General features: G+C 38.9%; 1 protein-coding gene across 1 annotated transcript; it reads right to left on the reverse strand.

Annotated features, from left to right (window-relative positions):
* On the reverse strand, window positions 1-4170 carry LOC118854928 (homeobox protein HD-10-like). The gene is made up of 5 exons (XM_036765109.1): window positions 4107-4170; window positions 3134-3282; window positions 2637-2860; window positions 1199-1273; window positions 1-246 (listed from the first exon to the last, which is right to left on the reverse strand). The coding sequence occupies exons 2-5, from the start codon at window positions 3210-3212 to the stop codon at window positions 1-3; spliced, it is 624 nt and encodes a 207-aa protein (XP_036621004.1). The 5' UTR covers window positions 3213-3282; window positions 4107-4170.
* Window positions 4171-16064: the final 11894 nt, after the last annotated feature.

A 16064-nucleotide genomic window follows, 5' to 3' on the forward strand; every position in this document is an offset into this window, starting at 1 on the left:
TTAAGACATAGATCTCATATTGAATAGAGTTGAATCATCTTGCAAATTCAGCCCAGCAACACTGAAATTATGGAAAACTGGGAGATAAACATAGGCATTTAGAGGTTGATAGAAGTTGTTAATAGGAGTATAAACGTTCATTTGCATTGGATTTGATTGGAAACGACTCAAGGATGAAGGTCTAGAAAAAGCTTGGGAACTCCAGTTGCTTGAATGAAGATGGTTTTTTTCTAGGACAGAGTCTGCCTGGGGAAGAGAGAGAAAAGAATTATTATTAGATCATCTCACTGATGAAGCTCTTACATGTACCTTTGTAACCTGCATTTCTGTGCCCTCAACAATGGAGGGTGTATGAGAGCTTATGTATACCTCTTAGCTTAGGACCATCAAGCAAAGAAAGTTATGGTTATGAAATGAAGGGGCCGAAGCACTGTTGGGAGGAGGGAGGAAAGGAGGTAGGAAAAAAAAGACCGAGGGAATCTTCGGCTCTTCATTCCAAATAAATGATGCCATGAAAAACCTCAAACGCTTAGGATCATTTCAACTCCAAAAGAATTGACTAGGCAAAACAGGCTCTCCAAATCATGGCTGTAGAAATTGCAGAAATGCTGAGTTTCTCCAAACTTTTCCTTCTTTCCTGGAATTTAGCACCTCTCATCTAGAATAAGTTTTCCCCCAGTGGAGAAAAGAGCTAGCTCAGATTAACAGCACCTGGCTGCAGTCAGTCATCACTTGGCCTGAATGAGGTTCATCCAAATTCTATGCTCCCCTAATTTCCTTACTCCATAACCCAATCTGAACATTCCATTTTCCTTCCAGCACCATGGCTGAGCCTTCTACCTTTTCTCCCTCATGCTGTGGCCCTGTAACATTACACACTGCTACCTCTTATGTAATACCCAGTAGATGCTTGTTCAAAAGCAAGGAAGGGCTCTAGAAAGGCAGTCACTGAATACAGGTTGTTGGCATTTTCAAGATTAGCGTTAGCTTTATAAGGCAGAGTCCTCCCAAGCCCGATTATCGTCTGATATTTGATAGGATCTGCTAAATTGTTTGTCATTAGCCGGTAAGCTTCTCCACCTAAACATTTTTTCACATGAACCTCTTGGGACCTCTCTATGAGGCATTCAAGATTTTTGCACATTTTTCTTAACATAGCTCATGAATTCAGAGGGCTTTGAGAACCAAGTTTACTTACTTGGGCATTTCTTCTTATGGGCCATTCTTCACGTTTCCTCATTTTTGCTCTTTGATTACCAAACCAGTACCTAATCTGTCAAAAATAAATGTTAAAGACAAATCATTCAACAACTGTTCTACTAAGGGAGAGGACAGTGGAGTCATCTTGATGATTCTCTCAGAGTTGTGCCTGGCATTGGTCAGGTGGGAGATGTGAGAATATAGTGAAGGTAAAGGAATCATATCCTTCAGAAGAGGGAGACTATTGGGACAATTAGGTAACACAGTGAAGTGCTGGGCCTGGAGTCAGGAAGACTCTTATTCCTAAGGTCAAATCTGGCAGTTTCATAGGAGGCACTGGAGAGTTTTTAGACTCAAGCCTCTAATAACAGGTAACACTGAGTATGCCAGTTGCTGGGCAGGTAAACACACAGGCAACACAGGAGAGCTGCTAGCAGTTGTTCTACCATTAGCACAGGTTCACTCTAGATCTGGGCAGACAGAAGACAGGGACAGAGTCATAATAAGAGGTTAATAAGCTAACTTACTTTATTCTAGTCTATTCTTGTCAAAGGGGTTGCTGATAATGGGAGCACCAACTCCTACAGCTTCCCTAATCACCCTTCTTACAGGGGCCAGTGAGAAGGGGGTGCAACTACCCCTACATCTCAATGGGGTCAGTGGAGACAGGCACAGCATTCCAGCCTGTGTACTCCCCTAAATCCCCTCAATCCGCAACAGGGGCCAGTTGAGGCACACACAGCTTTACACTGCCATATATTCTTATGGGTTCCCCACTTACTGACCAGCACCCACTTGCTTTATAGGGCAACAGACAAAGAAGGCAATTTGCTAGCAATAGCCTCACAAGTTCTCACTTATCTCATTGTGCAGTCCCAGTGGATATTTACAGTTTTAAGCACAAATGTTTATGTCATTTATCATTATATAATGCTATGCAAGTGTGGTGGTCTTTACAAGTCACCAGCCTGGGAAATATTGTTATGACCATGGATCCTGGGAAACAACTCTAAGGAAGAATAAAAAAAATCCTCCTTACTTATACTGGCCTCATACACTTACTAGCTGTGTGACCCTAGGTGAGTCACTTAACCCTGTTTGCCTTAGTTTCCTCATATGTTCAATGATCTGGAGAAGGAAATGGCAAACCACTTCATTAATCTTTGCCAAGAAAACCCCAATAGAATCGAAAAGAATCAGTCAGGATGCAAAAACAAATGACTGAACATTGCAGGTTTAAACTTTCACATTGCTAATAAATGACATCTAAATCTTTGCATCCATTTCTTTAAGCTTAAGTCTGTATCATCAGAAAATAATACCATTCTGCTTAGCCCAAACCAGTGACTTCATCAGCCACACCAGAATTCTGAGTTACAAAGAGATAGGAATAAACATAAAATCCTGAGCATATTCGCACAGCAGGAACGCCATACCTGAATTGGAGTCAAGCCTGTTTCAGCAGACAAGACCTTGGCTTGATTATGGTGGATATATGGATTTCTATTAAAATGCTCTTTAAGGATTTTCAGTTGGTGTTCTGAGAACTCATTTTTTCTTTTTTTTCTTATTTTACGTCTAAATGCCATCACATTGTCTTGCTTTCTCTTCTCTTCCTCATTTAGTGAATAATCCAAAGTAGTAGGTTGGAAAGGGGGATCTGAGGAATAGCCATGAAGTTGATTAGATCAAAACAAATGAGATTCAGGTGAAGTTTTAGATTGTGCTGATACATAAAAATCCTACTTGAAGGAAACATATGTTTTAAAGTATATGGTTAGCAATTGCCAGTCATCTAATTCCTCCCTTCAATAAACTCACCATACTCTTAAATCCCATATTCCCACCCAGTCTTCCAGAAGAATAGCAACCTGGAATTGTATAACTTTGCTACAGATAAAGGTTTTAAAGATCAGGGGAAAAAATAACCAACCTTTTTCATTCAGCTCAGATTTCATTGTGCTCCTCACTGATTGAGAAACACTCCTCCCATAATCCACTATGTTCATCATCTTTTTGCTAGGCTGAATTTCCTATAAGAAGTCAGCAAGGGGGATTTTCCTGAATTTTGATTTCTTCTTCCTAGGTGGAAAAAAGGGTTATATTTATTAGCTTGGATTACCTGGAATGGAGAAGAGAGACAGGCTAACATATTCCCCCCATTTTGGAAATGCACATTTTATGAAGGACTGATGAGGAAAAAGACAAACCTAATTATTTGGAAGTGTTTTTGAAAAATTTTAAGATTTTGATGATGAAGAGAAAGAGTTCCCGAATGAAGAGTACCGAGAAACTTAGGGTCATTAGCTTAGTACTATCATTTAAGGTCAGTACCTTAGTAGTATCTCTATCCACTGATAGCGATTTGGGTTAGGGAGTCAGAAACCCTCAGTTCCATCCCACCTCTGACACTTTATGTGTCACTCAAACAATTCTTTAAAATATGTAAGACAAGAGATTATAGAGACTAAATTAATAAATTAAATAACTGTTAATCATGAATACATAAGACCAGAAGTTACAAAATAACTAAAGCTAGAGGGTACAGGAAGGCCCCCTTCCACCAAAGAAATCACAGGTCCATTTAAAAACAATTGAGACAAATTAAAGCCACAGCAACATTTGTGAATTAACAGTCTTAAACCCACAGACAGAACTCGACACCTACTAAGATGTGAACACCTAGCTGGATAAGAACATGGGTGTACAGGCTCAATATCAAGGATGACCATGTATTAGTAAGTTGTTGGTTTTAAAGGATATGCCAGAATGACAATTTCCAAATGTGTGTTTATAATGGCTTTGCCCTTGTTTGTACTCATTTCCAAATTTTGCCCTAATTTCTCTTTTGTGCATGCATTAAAAATTCCACTTGATTGGTCAGCAGAAAACCAAATAAAACTCACGTTACAACTCCAGTTCTCACCAGCGATTTCTGATCCTGTGGGTTCCTTCACACAGCTTCAGCTTTGAGCCCTAACCATTTGGGGCCCTTTTAAAGAAGTAGGCAGCATCTTAACAGCTGTAGAGACTTTAACTAGTTAAGGAATGAAGCTCTTTGATGAAACAAAGGTCTCTCCTTTATGACTTTTGTTAACAAAGAGTTTAAATTGCATTTACCCTTTTAAAGAGATTTAAATTGGTGTTAGCCTCTTCCTCCAGTGAATGCAGCCATCACAACTTCTCCCCTCCATTGGGTGATTGTTTGAAATACTCCTTGCTCATGTTAGCTCAGAATCCTCACTTTTACCTTGCCATAAAATGTTCCAATCAATCGTCCAAGCAATTCCTTGCTCCCCACATAAAAAATAAACAAAGAGTTGGAAGTAATTTTACTTTGTTAATAAAATCATGAACTTAATAAATATGACCAGACATGAGCATTTCCACAGATAAAGAACAGAAAAAGACTATTGTGTATGATAGCTAACCAGGTAGACGAAACATTTATTAAGCACTCACTATTAGCCATGGACTAGTTCTAAATGCTAAGAGTACAAATATAAGCAAGAAAGTCTCCACCCTCAAAGTGCTTACATTCTACTGGGGGGAAATAATACATAAAGAGCTGGGGAGCCATGGTGGCTGGAAAGCAGGGACTAGCGTGAGCTCCACACTGAGTCCCTCCAAAAACCTATAAAAATGGCTCTGAACCAATTCTAGAACTGCAGAACCCACAAAACAGCAGAGGGAAGCAGGGTTCCAGCCCAGGACAGCCTGGATGGTCTCTGGGTGAGGTCTACCCTGCACGGAGCTGGGAGCGGAGCGGAGCAGAGCCCAGCGTGAGCAGCGTGGACCAACCGGACCAGGAGCCGGGCTGAGCGTGCCCTAGCACCCTGAATCAGTGAGCTGCAGCAGTTACCAGACTTCTCAACCTACAAACACTAAAGACAACAGAGAAGGTTAGTGGGAAAAGCTGTGGGAGTGGAAGGAGTTTGCAGTTAGGCAACTGCCCCAGAGGCAGGGGAGGTGGGGCAGCTACAAAACTACAGCTGCAGTTGCTTTCAGCCCCCTGCCCACCTGGTGGGAGGAATTAAGTGGTGGATCAGAGCAGGAGTAAAGAGCCTGCTGAAGATCTAAGTCCAGTCTGGGTTGGGGGTTCTTGGGGAAGGAGGAGTGCTGGTGTGGCAGAGCTGGTGCATCCCCCTCCCCCAAGTGTGGAACATAGTTCCCTAAACTCTACAAGCAGTCATACCCCACTGAAAAACTCAAGGCTCAAGGTAGTTGGCTGGGAATATGGCCAGGCAGCAAAAACGCACCTAGATTCAGTCTCAGACTTTGTATTCTTTCTTTGGTGACAAAGAAGACCAAAACATACAGACAAAAGAAGTTAACAAAGTCAAAGAGCCTACAACAAAAGCCTCCAAGAAAAACATGAACTGGTCTCTGGCCATGGAAGAGCTCAAAAAGGATTTGGAAAAGCAAGTTAGAGAAGCAGAGGAAAAATTAGGAAGAGAAATGAGAAGGATGTGAGAAAACCATGAAAAACAAGTCAATGACTTGCTAAAGGAGACCCAAAAAAATACTGAAAAATATACTGAAGAAAACAACACCTTAAAAAATAGACTAACTCAAATGGCAAAAGAGCTCCAAAAAGCCAATGAGGAGAAGAATGCCTTGAAAGGCAGAATTAGCCAAATGGAAAAGGAGGTCCAAAAGACCACTGAAGAAAATAATACTTTAAAAATTAGGTTGGAGCAAGTGGAAGCTAGTGACTTGATGAGAAATCAAGACATTATAAAACAGAACCAAAGGAATGAAAAAATGGAAGACAATGTGAAATATCTCATTGGAAAAACCACTGACCTGGAAAATAGATCCAGAAGAGATAATTTAAAAATTATTGGACTACCTGAAAGCCATGATCAAAAAAAGAGCCTAGAAATCATCTTTCAAGAGATTATCAAGGAGAACTGCCCTGATATTCTAGAGCCACAGGGCAAAATAGAAATTGAAAGAATCCATCGATCACCTCCTCAAATAGATCCCAAAAAGAAATCTCCTAGGAATATTGTTGCCAAATTCCAGAGCTCCCAGATCAAGGAGAAAATACTGCAAGCAGCCAGAAAGAAACAATTTAGTATTGTGGAAACATAATCAGAATAATCCAAGATCTGGCAGCTTCTACATTAAGAGATCGAAGGGCTTGGAATACGATATTCCGGAGGTCAATGGAGCTAGGATTAAAACCAAGAATCACCTACCCAGCAAAACTGAGTATCATGCTCCAAGGCAAAATATGGATTTTCAATAAAATAGAGGACTTTCAAGCTTTCTCAGTGAAAAGACCAGAACTGAATAGAAAATTTGACATTCAAACACAAGAATCAAGAGAAGCACAAAAAGGTAATCAAGAAAAAGAACAAGAAAAAGAAATTGCAAGGGACTTACTAAAGTTGAACTGTTTTGTTGACATTCCTACATGGAAAGATGATGTGTATGATTCATGAGACCTCAGTATTAGGGTAGCTGAAGGGAATATGCATATATATATATGTTTATATATATATGTATAAGTGAATGTGTATGTATATATATGTATATGTATGTATATGTATATGTATATGTATATGTATATGTATATGTATATGTATATGTATATGTATATATATTCCTCCTCAGGGGAATGAGTGAATCTTGCTCTCATCAGATTTGACTTGAGGAGAGAATACCATATATACTCAATTGGGTATCTTACCCCATAGGAAAAAAGAAAGAAGAAGATTAAAAAAAGGGGGGGGGATGATAGAAGGGAGGGCAGATAGGGGTGGAGGTAATCAAAAACAAACACTTTCGAAAGGGGACAGGGTCAAGGGAGAAAATTCAATAAAGGGGGATAGGTTAGGAAGGAGCAAAATATAGTTAGTCTTTCACAACATGAGTGTTGTGGAAGGGTTGTACATAGTGATACGCATGTGGCCTATGTTGGATTGCTTGACTTCTTAGGGAGGGTGGGGGGGAAGGGAAGAGGGGAGAGAATTTGGAACTCAAAGGTTTAAAAACAGATGTTCAAAAACAAAAAAAGTTTTTGCATGCAACTAGAAAATAAGATACATAGGCAATGGGGTGCAGAAATTTATCTTGCCCTACAAGAAAGGAAGGGAAAAGGGGATGGGAGGGGAGTGGGGTGACAGAAGGGAGGGCTGACTGGGGAATGGGGCAACCAGAATATATGCCATCTTGGAGTGGGGGGGAGGGTAGAAATGGGGACAAAATTTGTAATTGAAACTCTTGTGAAAATCAATGCTGAAAACTAAATATATTAAATAAATAAGTAAATAAAATATATAAACAGCTGGAAAACAAGAGAGAAGTTTGGGAATGGGAGGAGAAGAAATATAATTCTGAAGATACCTGGTGAATGAGGAAAAACATGGTTAGGGTAATTCCTAAAATGGTGGTCTCTGGGTGGGAGTCACTAATCAGAATAGGAGGGCAGAGCAGAAGTTTATGTTAAACCAGGAACCTCTATTGCACATTTCCCCCCCAAAATATACAATCCACTTGGCATTATACTACTAACCCTACACTGCTTGGCTTTATTCCATTTTAACTTTTGCCTACTCTCTTCTATGTTTTTCAACATGATTAACTGAAATTCTTTTCTTTTTTGAATGGTCACTATCACTACCTACCTGATTTGCCTAGCTGTTACTCCCTCTCCTAAAACAAAACAAAACAAAACAAAACAAAAACCCTTCCATTTTTAACAAATAAGTATGACCACCACCTCTCAGATAAGAGAAGGTAGTTGGCAACACTTCATCATTAGTCTTTCAAAATCAAGATTGATCACTATATCAGAGTTCTGAAGTCTTTCAATATTTTCCTTTTTATGACTATATTAATTCTATAAATTTCTCCTGGTTTAACTCTCTTCCTTCTGTATCTGTTCATACAAAGTTTTTCATATCAAATGGAATCTTTTAAAATATGTTATGGTGCAATAATATTCCATTACATTCAAATAAGAAAAATTCATTTGGTCATTACCAAATCTAAGGGCACCCACTGTGTACTTTGCCACAACGAAAAGTGCTGTTAGAAATATTTTTGTATAAAGGTCCATTCTCTCTTTCTTTGGTTGCTTTGGGGCATATATATATGTGTATATATACATATATATGTGTATATATATATATATATATACATACATACATACATACATACACATATATGTTGGTTTTGCTGGGTCAGAAAAGGTTCAGGGACTTTGGGGGTTTAGTTCCACGTTGCTTTCCAGAATGTTTGCACCAATTCACATTGTAATCAACATTGCATAAATATAGCTATTCTTCCATATTCCCTCTTACAATTGCTATTTTCCTTTTTTTTGGGGGGGGGTCATAGTTGCCAATGTGGTGAGTGTGATAAAGAACCTCAGGGTTATTTTTATTTGAATTTCTTATTATGGGTGATTAGTAGTATTTTTTTTTTAATATGGCAATTGACAGCTTATAATTCTTTACTAGGCAACAATCTGTTGATATAGCTTTCACCGTTTATCTTTTGGGGAATAGTTTTTGTTCTTATGTATTTGTATCTCGTTTCTTTTTTATTTTTCAAAAAAAATTTTTTTTTGCTTAGTCACATAGCATGATTAAATGATAGTTCTTTTCTTTGTTTTTTTTTTCCCAACCTCTCAGTTTTATTTTGTATGTCCTTGGTGGTTTTTTTTTAACCATTTCTTATAAGCAACAGTTTGGTGGGGTTTTGTTTTCTTATCCAATCTGTCACTATTTTATTGTATTGTTTAGTCCATTCATATTTAAAGTTATGAGAGCTGTTTATATTTTTCTCCATTTTAACCTAATATTGAGTTTTTTTAAAAGTTATGATTCCCCCCCACCTTCTGCTATAAATGTAGTACTAGGTCTCTTCAGTTATGTTAGCTTAATCTTTCTTTAAGATGGCCTTAGTTCCTCTGGCTTTCTTCCACTATTCTCTGATTCCTCCTTATTTGTTACCCCTTTCCCAATGGAGTGTTGTTTATTAGTTCCATTTTCTTTCCAGTTTTATCTCATTATTTAATTCTTCCCTTCTTTTTTTTTCCTTCTTAGTCAAGTAGATTTTTCTTTCCTCCCCAACTAGTTATTACTTTTTAAAACTTCATTTTTTGTACCCCTTTTCAGAAAATATTTCTTTTTCTCACTCTTTTTACTATTCATCTTCTATTTTTGCCTGCTCGAGACCCTCATGGCTCTCTTATTTTCTTCATTCCTTATGAAGCCAAAACTTCTGAGGTAATCTTTCTGGGCTGTCCCTTCTTTTTTGTATTCCTGTTTTATTGCCTTTTTATTTATTTTGTTAAACATTCCTCAATTTCCTTTTTAAAAATATTTATTTATTTATTTTTAGTTTTCAACATTCATTTCCACAAGATTTTGAGTTCCAAATTTTCTCCCCATCTCTCCCTCCTCCACCCCAAGACATGCATTCTGATTACCCCTTCCCCCAGTCTGTGGTGCAGTTTTTTACCTGCCTGTAGAGCTTGTTCCTTACTCTACTACCTAGTTTCCCCCTTTCCATTATGGCTCAAACCACAAAATGCCAATTTTTGCAGGTTATAGAGAGGACAGTATTTCATGATAGGACTGTTTCCTCCCCTCCAGTTATGATATTGTTGGAGTCTAGGGATGCTAGTAACCCCGAAATGCAAGGGTACAGGGTGGGGGTCTGCCTCAAAAGAATTCTACCACTCAAGCCAAGCAAGTTTATTATAACACCAATACTAGTGGGCCAGACTGTTAAGAAATCCGCACATTTTTTGAGAGTAAGAGTGATATTTTTATGCAGAAAGACTGTGGGAAGATCCGGATGGGATGTAGGAGGGGCAAGTAGCCTGGGGTGGTTGCAGGTAAGAGAGAAGGAATCTAGATGGGATTTAAGAAGTGTAGTTAAATTAGTAAGCTAATTAAGTAATCAAAGTGGGCTGGGGTGGGCCAGATACCTAGGGAAGAGGCACCAGTGATCTTAGCTACTGAAGTGTATGGGGAAATTCAGGGACTGGGTTGCTTTCAAATACATGGTATTTTCTTTTTAGGGGTTCAGATCCATCCCCATCATTCTCACCTCAAACAAATGGGACCAAAAAATCTTTTGGGGTAAAGGATGAAGGTCTTGGATTCTGAAACTGCTTCCTGCTGGCAAGGACTGTAGAGCTGTCCCTGCCTCCCTGGGTCACAGGAAAGGAGTTTGAATGGAACCAAGCACAGGCTGCATCCAGTGCATGATGGGGGGACATGAGCTGGTGCCCACTATTTGCTACCAACTGTAGGTGAATGGCCTGTAGTCTGGAAGACACAAATCTGACAAGCAAGTCTGTTAAGTGAGCCCCATTAGAATCATTTACTTTGACATACAGGATTATCTGATCTTGTTACTTTATGAAAAGTTTCCACTCTGATTCCAATTCCTTTAGGAGGATCACATGCTATTGGGAAGCAACAACACTTTTTCAGGTAGAAGTTTTCCACCCCTGGGTTTAAAAGTTACACAAACGAATTTTTTGGAGACTGACTTTTACTGCAATCATAACAAAAGGCTTGGAAGGATACTTAAGTAATGACTAGGCCAAATAGGTTACCTCCCTCTAAGGAAATTGATTGCACTGAAATTCTCTTCCAAACTGAAGATTTTTTGATTTAATTTCAGTTGTTTGGGATATAGAAAAGAACACAATTTTAGGCTGAATATCTCAGATCTTAAACAGACATTTTATTATCCCAGTCTTAGTCTAGGGGATAATAATTGATATGACTATCCTGGCAGGCAGATGACAAGACCGAGTACTAATTTACTGACCATTTTCTCTGATTATAGAAATTTGCTATAAAAGACTAAAGCAGGTATATGATTGCAAAAAGGTGGATAATGTTCCTTTTCAAAGGAACACAATGGAGAAACTGAGTCAGGAGGCTCTTATCTTAGATTAAGGCCAAAATTATCCTCTCAGCTTTTCCAGATTCAGACTTCCACCTGTATCACATTCTCAGAGTAACTTGTGGCATATCTCTCAGATGGTGGATTATTGACTATTGATTATGGATAGATTATTATGATCCATCAGACAACTCAAAGTCAGTTATGGTCCCATGAGCTTTTACCTCAAATAGCAAGTTTCACTAATCACAGCTTAGGGAAAAATTTACTAGCATTTACATTTATAAATTTTGTCCTGGTATAAAAGCCAATCATTAGAGATCATTTCTATATACTTGTGAATTCTCAGCAAGCCAAGTTCATTTTTTAGGAACTCTATAACCCAAACAAGCTTTTTGGGATATTTAAAAAATAAGGGGATCGACAGGGACCTCAGAGGAGGGGCTTCCTATTCACCCCCTCTACCCTTACAGCTGCTGTGGGCTGCGGCTTTTGACTAGTCCTGAGGAGTGCTCTGAATGGGCAGAACCTGTGTGGATAAGGCTTTCATCTCATCCCCTCCTTTCTACATACAGAGTAATCAATGACCAGTTTTTAGGTTTTAGAATTAAAGCAATAACCAACAATCTTACAATTTTCATAAGTGATAGCCAAAGCGTTTTAGCTGCAACACAAACATCAAACTTCTTGAATTTCCAGACCATATAAAATTATTCACAAAAGAATGAGCTTACTAATTGCAGAAGCTGACTGGCCTCCCACCTTAGGCTGCCTTGACCCATCTCATTTTCCTTTCTCCCCGCAGCTGCTGGATGGGGTGGGGTGATGGTGGTAGGGAGCAGGATGAGTTGAACCTGGGTGATACTTTTAGGCTTTCTGGGTGGGCTACAGGGTGCCCAGGGGCCAGGGTCATTGCCAGTGGAGCCCCAATGGAGCTGCTGCCCACCCCCCTCCTTCTTCTCTCTAATGGGGGAGGGTGACTCAAATTCCCTACCATTCTCCAACACTCTGTTCTCTTAATCTGATCAGGCATGAGAGGGGTTAATAGGAAAACACTGGGCTGTTTGTAATCCCCCAATTGAGATATTCTCTTGACTCAAGGGAAGGGAATGACCAGCGCTATAAGGAGGTGTTTTAAAACTTGTTAAAAGTCAATCACAAAACCTCAAGAATCTGCTAAGATGCTTTCAGCTATTCTAAATTTTCACTGTAGCCTTAGCCTGGTCAGAGCTGGGACTACAGGAAGAAGAATCTTAGTAATATTTTTTAACTTTTACAATTTTTCTTGGTCCTCTAGATCGTATTGAGGCCAGGCACAAAGCATTCCTTTTCAAAGTCTTTGGAAACTGAGCTTTCCCCAGTTATAACCAAGGGGCAAGTCTTGGGGAAGTCTCACTGAGTCCAGCTTCGAGTATCTGGTGGCCAGGAGGCAGGAAGAGAAGGCAGATCCTGCAGTCACAGGTGTAGGGATGGGGAGTCTCTCAATGAAGGAGGGTCCTGGGGTGTAGAGGGAGGAGGGAGTAAGCCTCTGGAAATAAAAAGAGCACCTGAAGTTTTCCTAGTTCCCTAGGTCCTAGAGAATTGGGAGAATTGGACAAATGCTTCTGGATAGGGCTGTACTCTACAATAAACACTTCTGGGTTTTGCACTAGAACTGTGCCTTTGTTCTCTCTGTTCAGGTGGATGCTGTACCCCTTCTTGCTAATTAATCAATGGCTTTCAGGTAGTCCAAGCATTCTTATTTTTTGTCTTTCCAGGACAGTTGTTTTTCCGATGAGGTATTTTACATTTTCTTCTATTTTTTCATTCTTTTGATTTTGTTTTGTTTTATTGATTCTTAATGTCTCAAAGAGTCATTAGCTTCTACTTGCCCAATTCTAATTTTTAAGTAATTATTTTCTTTTCCATTTGGCCAATTCTATTTTTTCAGTTGTTTTCTTTTTCTAATCTGTTCACTCTTATTCATGATTTTCTTCCATCACTCTCATTTCTTTTCCCAATTTTTCTTCTACTTCTCTTCCTTAATTTTTAAACTCCTTTTTGATCTCTTTCACGAGTTCTTTCTGGGCTTGAGGCTAATTCCCATTTTCTTTGGGGCTTTGCCCATAGGCCTTTTGACATTCTTGTCTTCTTCTGAGTTTGTGGCTTGATCTTCCCTATCATTATAGTGTCTTTCTATGGTCACATTATTTTCTTTTAAATTTGTTTTTTTTTGCTCAGCTTTTTCAGCCTTTTCCATTACTTTTAAATTTTAGTTCTGCTCTTTTGGTAGAAGGGGCATTGTCCCAAGTATCTTGGGCTGGGGGCTGCAGGCCATGACTGTTTGCCTGGCGCTGCACTGGAATTGGGGGGATTAAAATTGTCCAACCTACAATAAAAGAGACTGAGGCAAAGCTCTGAGCCAGTGATACTATTAAAGGGTCCACAGTCCCCTCTAATGAAGTGGACCTCAGATTTTTTTCATGATCTGAGATGCCCCCTTCTTCTAAGACCTTGTATTTATAAAGTCTGATATACAAATATGCAAAAGAGGCTTAGTAAAATATAGAATCTCATTGGTTGATAGACCTTGCTCTTGAGGGCTAAAAATGGCATATTAGCAGGGGTGGGGTCGGGTGGTGGTATCACAGGTTGTGTGAAGCATGGGGCATCTCCACTGACTAAGTGGTCAAAGGATGGTCATAAGATATTCACTTGTTCATGTTAGACAAAAGAAAATGGTCCAGAGGTACAAAAATAAATTGGAGGGCTTTCCATGTTATTGAGTCACCTCTACTACACTGGACTTGGTCACCATGAAAAGGAGGATATAGGACCTCTAGTTAGTTTCCTATGATTAAGCAAGTAAACTTACAATCTGCAGCTCACAGCTCCAGGACCTAATATACAAAATTTGTAATCCCTACCCATATGGAATCATATCAAATTGATTGATAGTGATTGGAATAGAGTAGGAGTCCAAATTAATTATTTCTTACAGTGCTGCCTGGAGGCCCATGGATGACCTTTGTACTTGCTGTTGCTCTGAGAGAGTGGGCTGGGATGTGGGTGACTGTTGCTGGTAGAGGCTGCAGGGGTCTAGCAGCTTACCTGGTGCTACCCTGGGGCACATGGTGGGGGGTCCCTGTGCAGGCATCTGCCATTCAACTGGAGCTGCACTGAGGCACATAGTTTGTCAAGATGCTGTCATCCGCCCACTCAACTGGAGTATCAGTAAGGCAAGATTCATGATATTGATGGTGACCATGAATATGCCTGTATAGTTTGGAATCACAAAATATAAGAGACTCTCTAGGTAGAAGGCAGAAGAAGTAAAACATTTATTCAGAAACCAGAGGGTCAAGTCCCCAAACCAGTAATTCCAATTCAACATAGCAACAATTGTACTCCTGAACCAGTAAGCTCACTTCAATGTAACAGCGAGGAAATTAATCCCCATTGTGTTCCTTTGGAAAGGAATGTTTCCCATCTGACTATTTCTGAGCCTGGCTATGAGGAGAAACAGATACTGCATGATTGGAGAACTGTGACTCTATCTGAATTTAAACAAAGCTAAGGATGTTTTATCCTGTCATATTTGGTATGTCACATGTCCCTGCTCTTTTTCCTTCTATAGCAAGTTTTTATGATCAAGGCAAGTAGTCAGTATAAGATATGAACTCTTTTGTGTTATCTTACTGGGAAATCTAATAATATTTTTATGTAGAACTAGAACATGTGCAGAAATTTATGTAAACTACTTAAGACCTTAAGATGTTCCCTTTATTTAAAAGGATTCTAAGAGCAGTAGTAGTATTTTTTCTTGTAATCAGTCTCTTTACTGTTACTAATGTGAGATTTTATTACACCTTCTGACTAAGAAACTTCATGATATTTAGGGATTCTGTGATAACTAGGAATTTAATTTCTTGATAGTACTCTGGAATTTGAGTTACTTAAGAACTTTTGCACCAACTTAGTAAGGTCTTATGAACAAGGGTGGAAATGCATGTGAGCTAGTTAGGGCTCCCTTTGGAAATATTCCTTAAGCAATGTGAGATTATAGTCATACCTTAAACTGATTGTTGGAATTTGCTATTCAAAGACGTAATGGGACTGATAACTGATAAGTCTCTAATATTTTGGTGGCAAATTTCTATTATCGGAAGGTTTTGTAAGTACAGTGACAAATTCACTCAAATAATTCATTATGGAACCTCCTAGGTTACTATAGGACTGGGACTAGTGTTCCTGTGTGTGTTCCTGTATGAGTTAGGGTCCTTTAATTCTTGTTAATGGTATGGAGACAGGTCAAGGGCTTGTGAGAATGTTATTTTGTTATTTGATTAATATCATGCTTGTCTAAAGTTTTGTTACAATTAATAATGCTAAAAAATGGCTTGTGGTTTATTTTGTAAATGCCATCAAAAGAAACATGGCATGACTAAAAGTTTAAGCTTTTATATGTACTGAGTTAAAAATTGCTTATTTAATATATTTATGTATGTACTGGAGCCTGTTATTAATTCCTTAAGTGAAATCTCATCCTCCTGTTGAGGAAATTAATAATGGATTAATGTAAAGTGTAAAACACTGGATTCTGATGTGAATTTCTTAAACATGACAATTGGCCATGGTCCCAATTTTGAGTTTGTAAAAACAATCAGGGTTATGAGGATTAGAAATGGTAGTTTAAAGTTGTGCTAATGTCATTTTTGCAGGAGAATGGACAGAAAGCTGATTCTTACAAGACGAAGATGCTGAGATGCTGTGCTGGAGATGGCTGGAACAAATACCAAATACCAGAGGACTTCATTGACGATGTTCCCTGCCAGACAGCTGTATAGGAAAAGACTTTTTGAATCTTAGAGGGACAATTGTATTATTGTTTTCTTTTGGGTCTACGTATATAAAGGGGACTGCCCCTTTAATTTGTCAATGCATTGATCAATCTTTCCCATTTTTACTTAAAGGGGTGATGGTTAAGGGGAAGAATTCAGATG

Source organism: Trichosurus vulpecula, chromosome 6 (genome assembly GCF_011100635.1).
Source record: "Trichosurus vulpecula isolate mTriVul1 chromosome 6, mTriVul1.pri, whole genome shotgun sequence".
In the NCBI taxonomy this organism is placed as follows: Eukaryota; Metazoa; Chordata; class Mammalia; order Diprotodontia; family Phalangeridae; genus Trichosurus; species Trichosurus vulpecula.

Bases quoted from the DNA above. Each gene is read 5' to 3' on its own strand.
- LOC118854928 (XM_036765109.1), bottom strand. From the start codon at position 3,212: ATGATGAACATAGTGGATTATGGGAGGAGTGTTTCTCAATCAGTGAGG. The intron at 1,274-2,636 runs GTATGGCGTTCC...TATTTTTGACAG, and splicing joins CAGGCTTGACTCCAATTCAG to ATTAGGTACTGGTTTGGTAA. The intron at 247-1,198 runs GTAAGTAAACTT...TCTCTTCCCCAG, and splicing joins CCATAAGAAGAAATGCCCAA to GCAGACTCTGTCCTAGAAAA.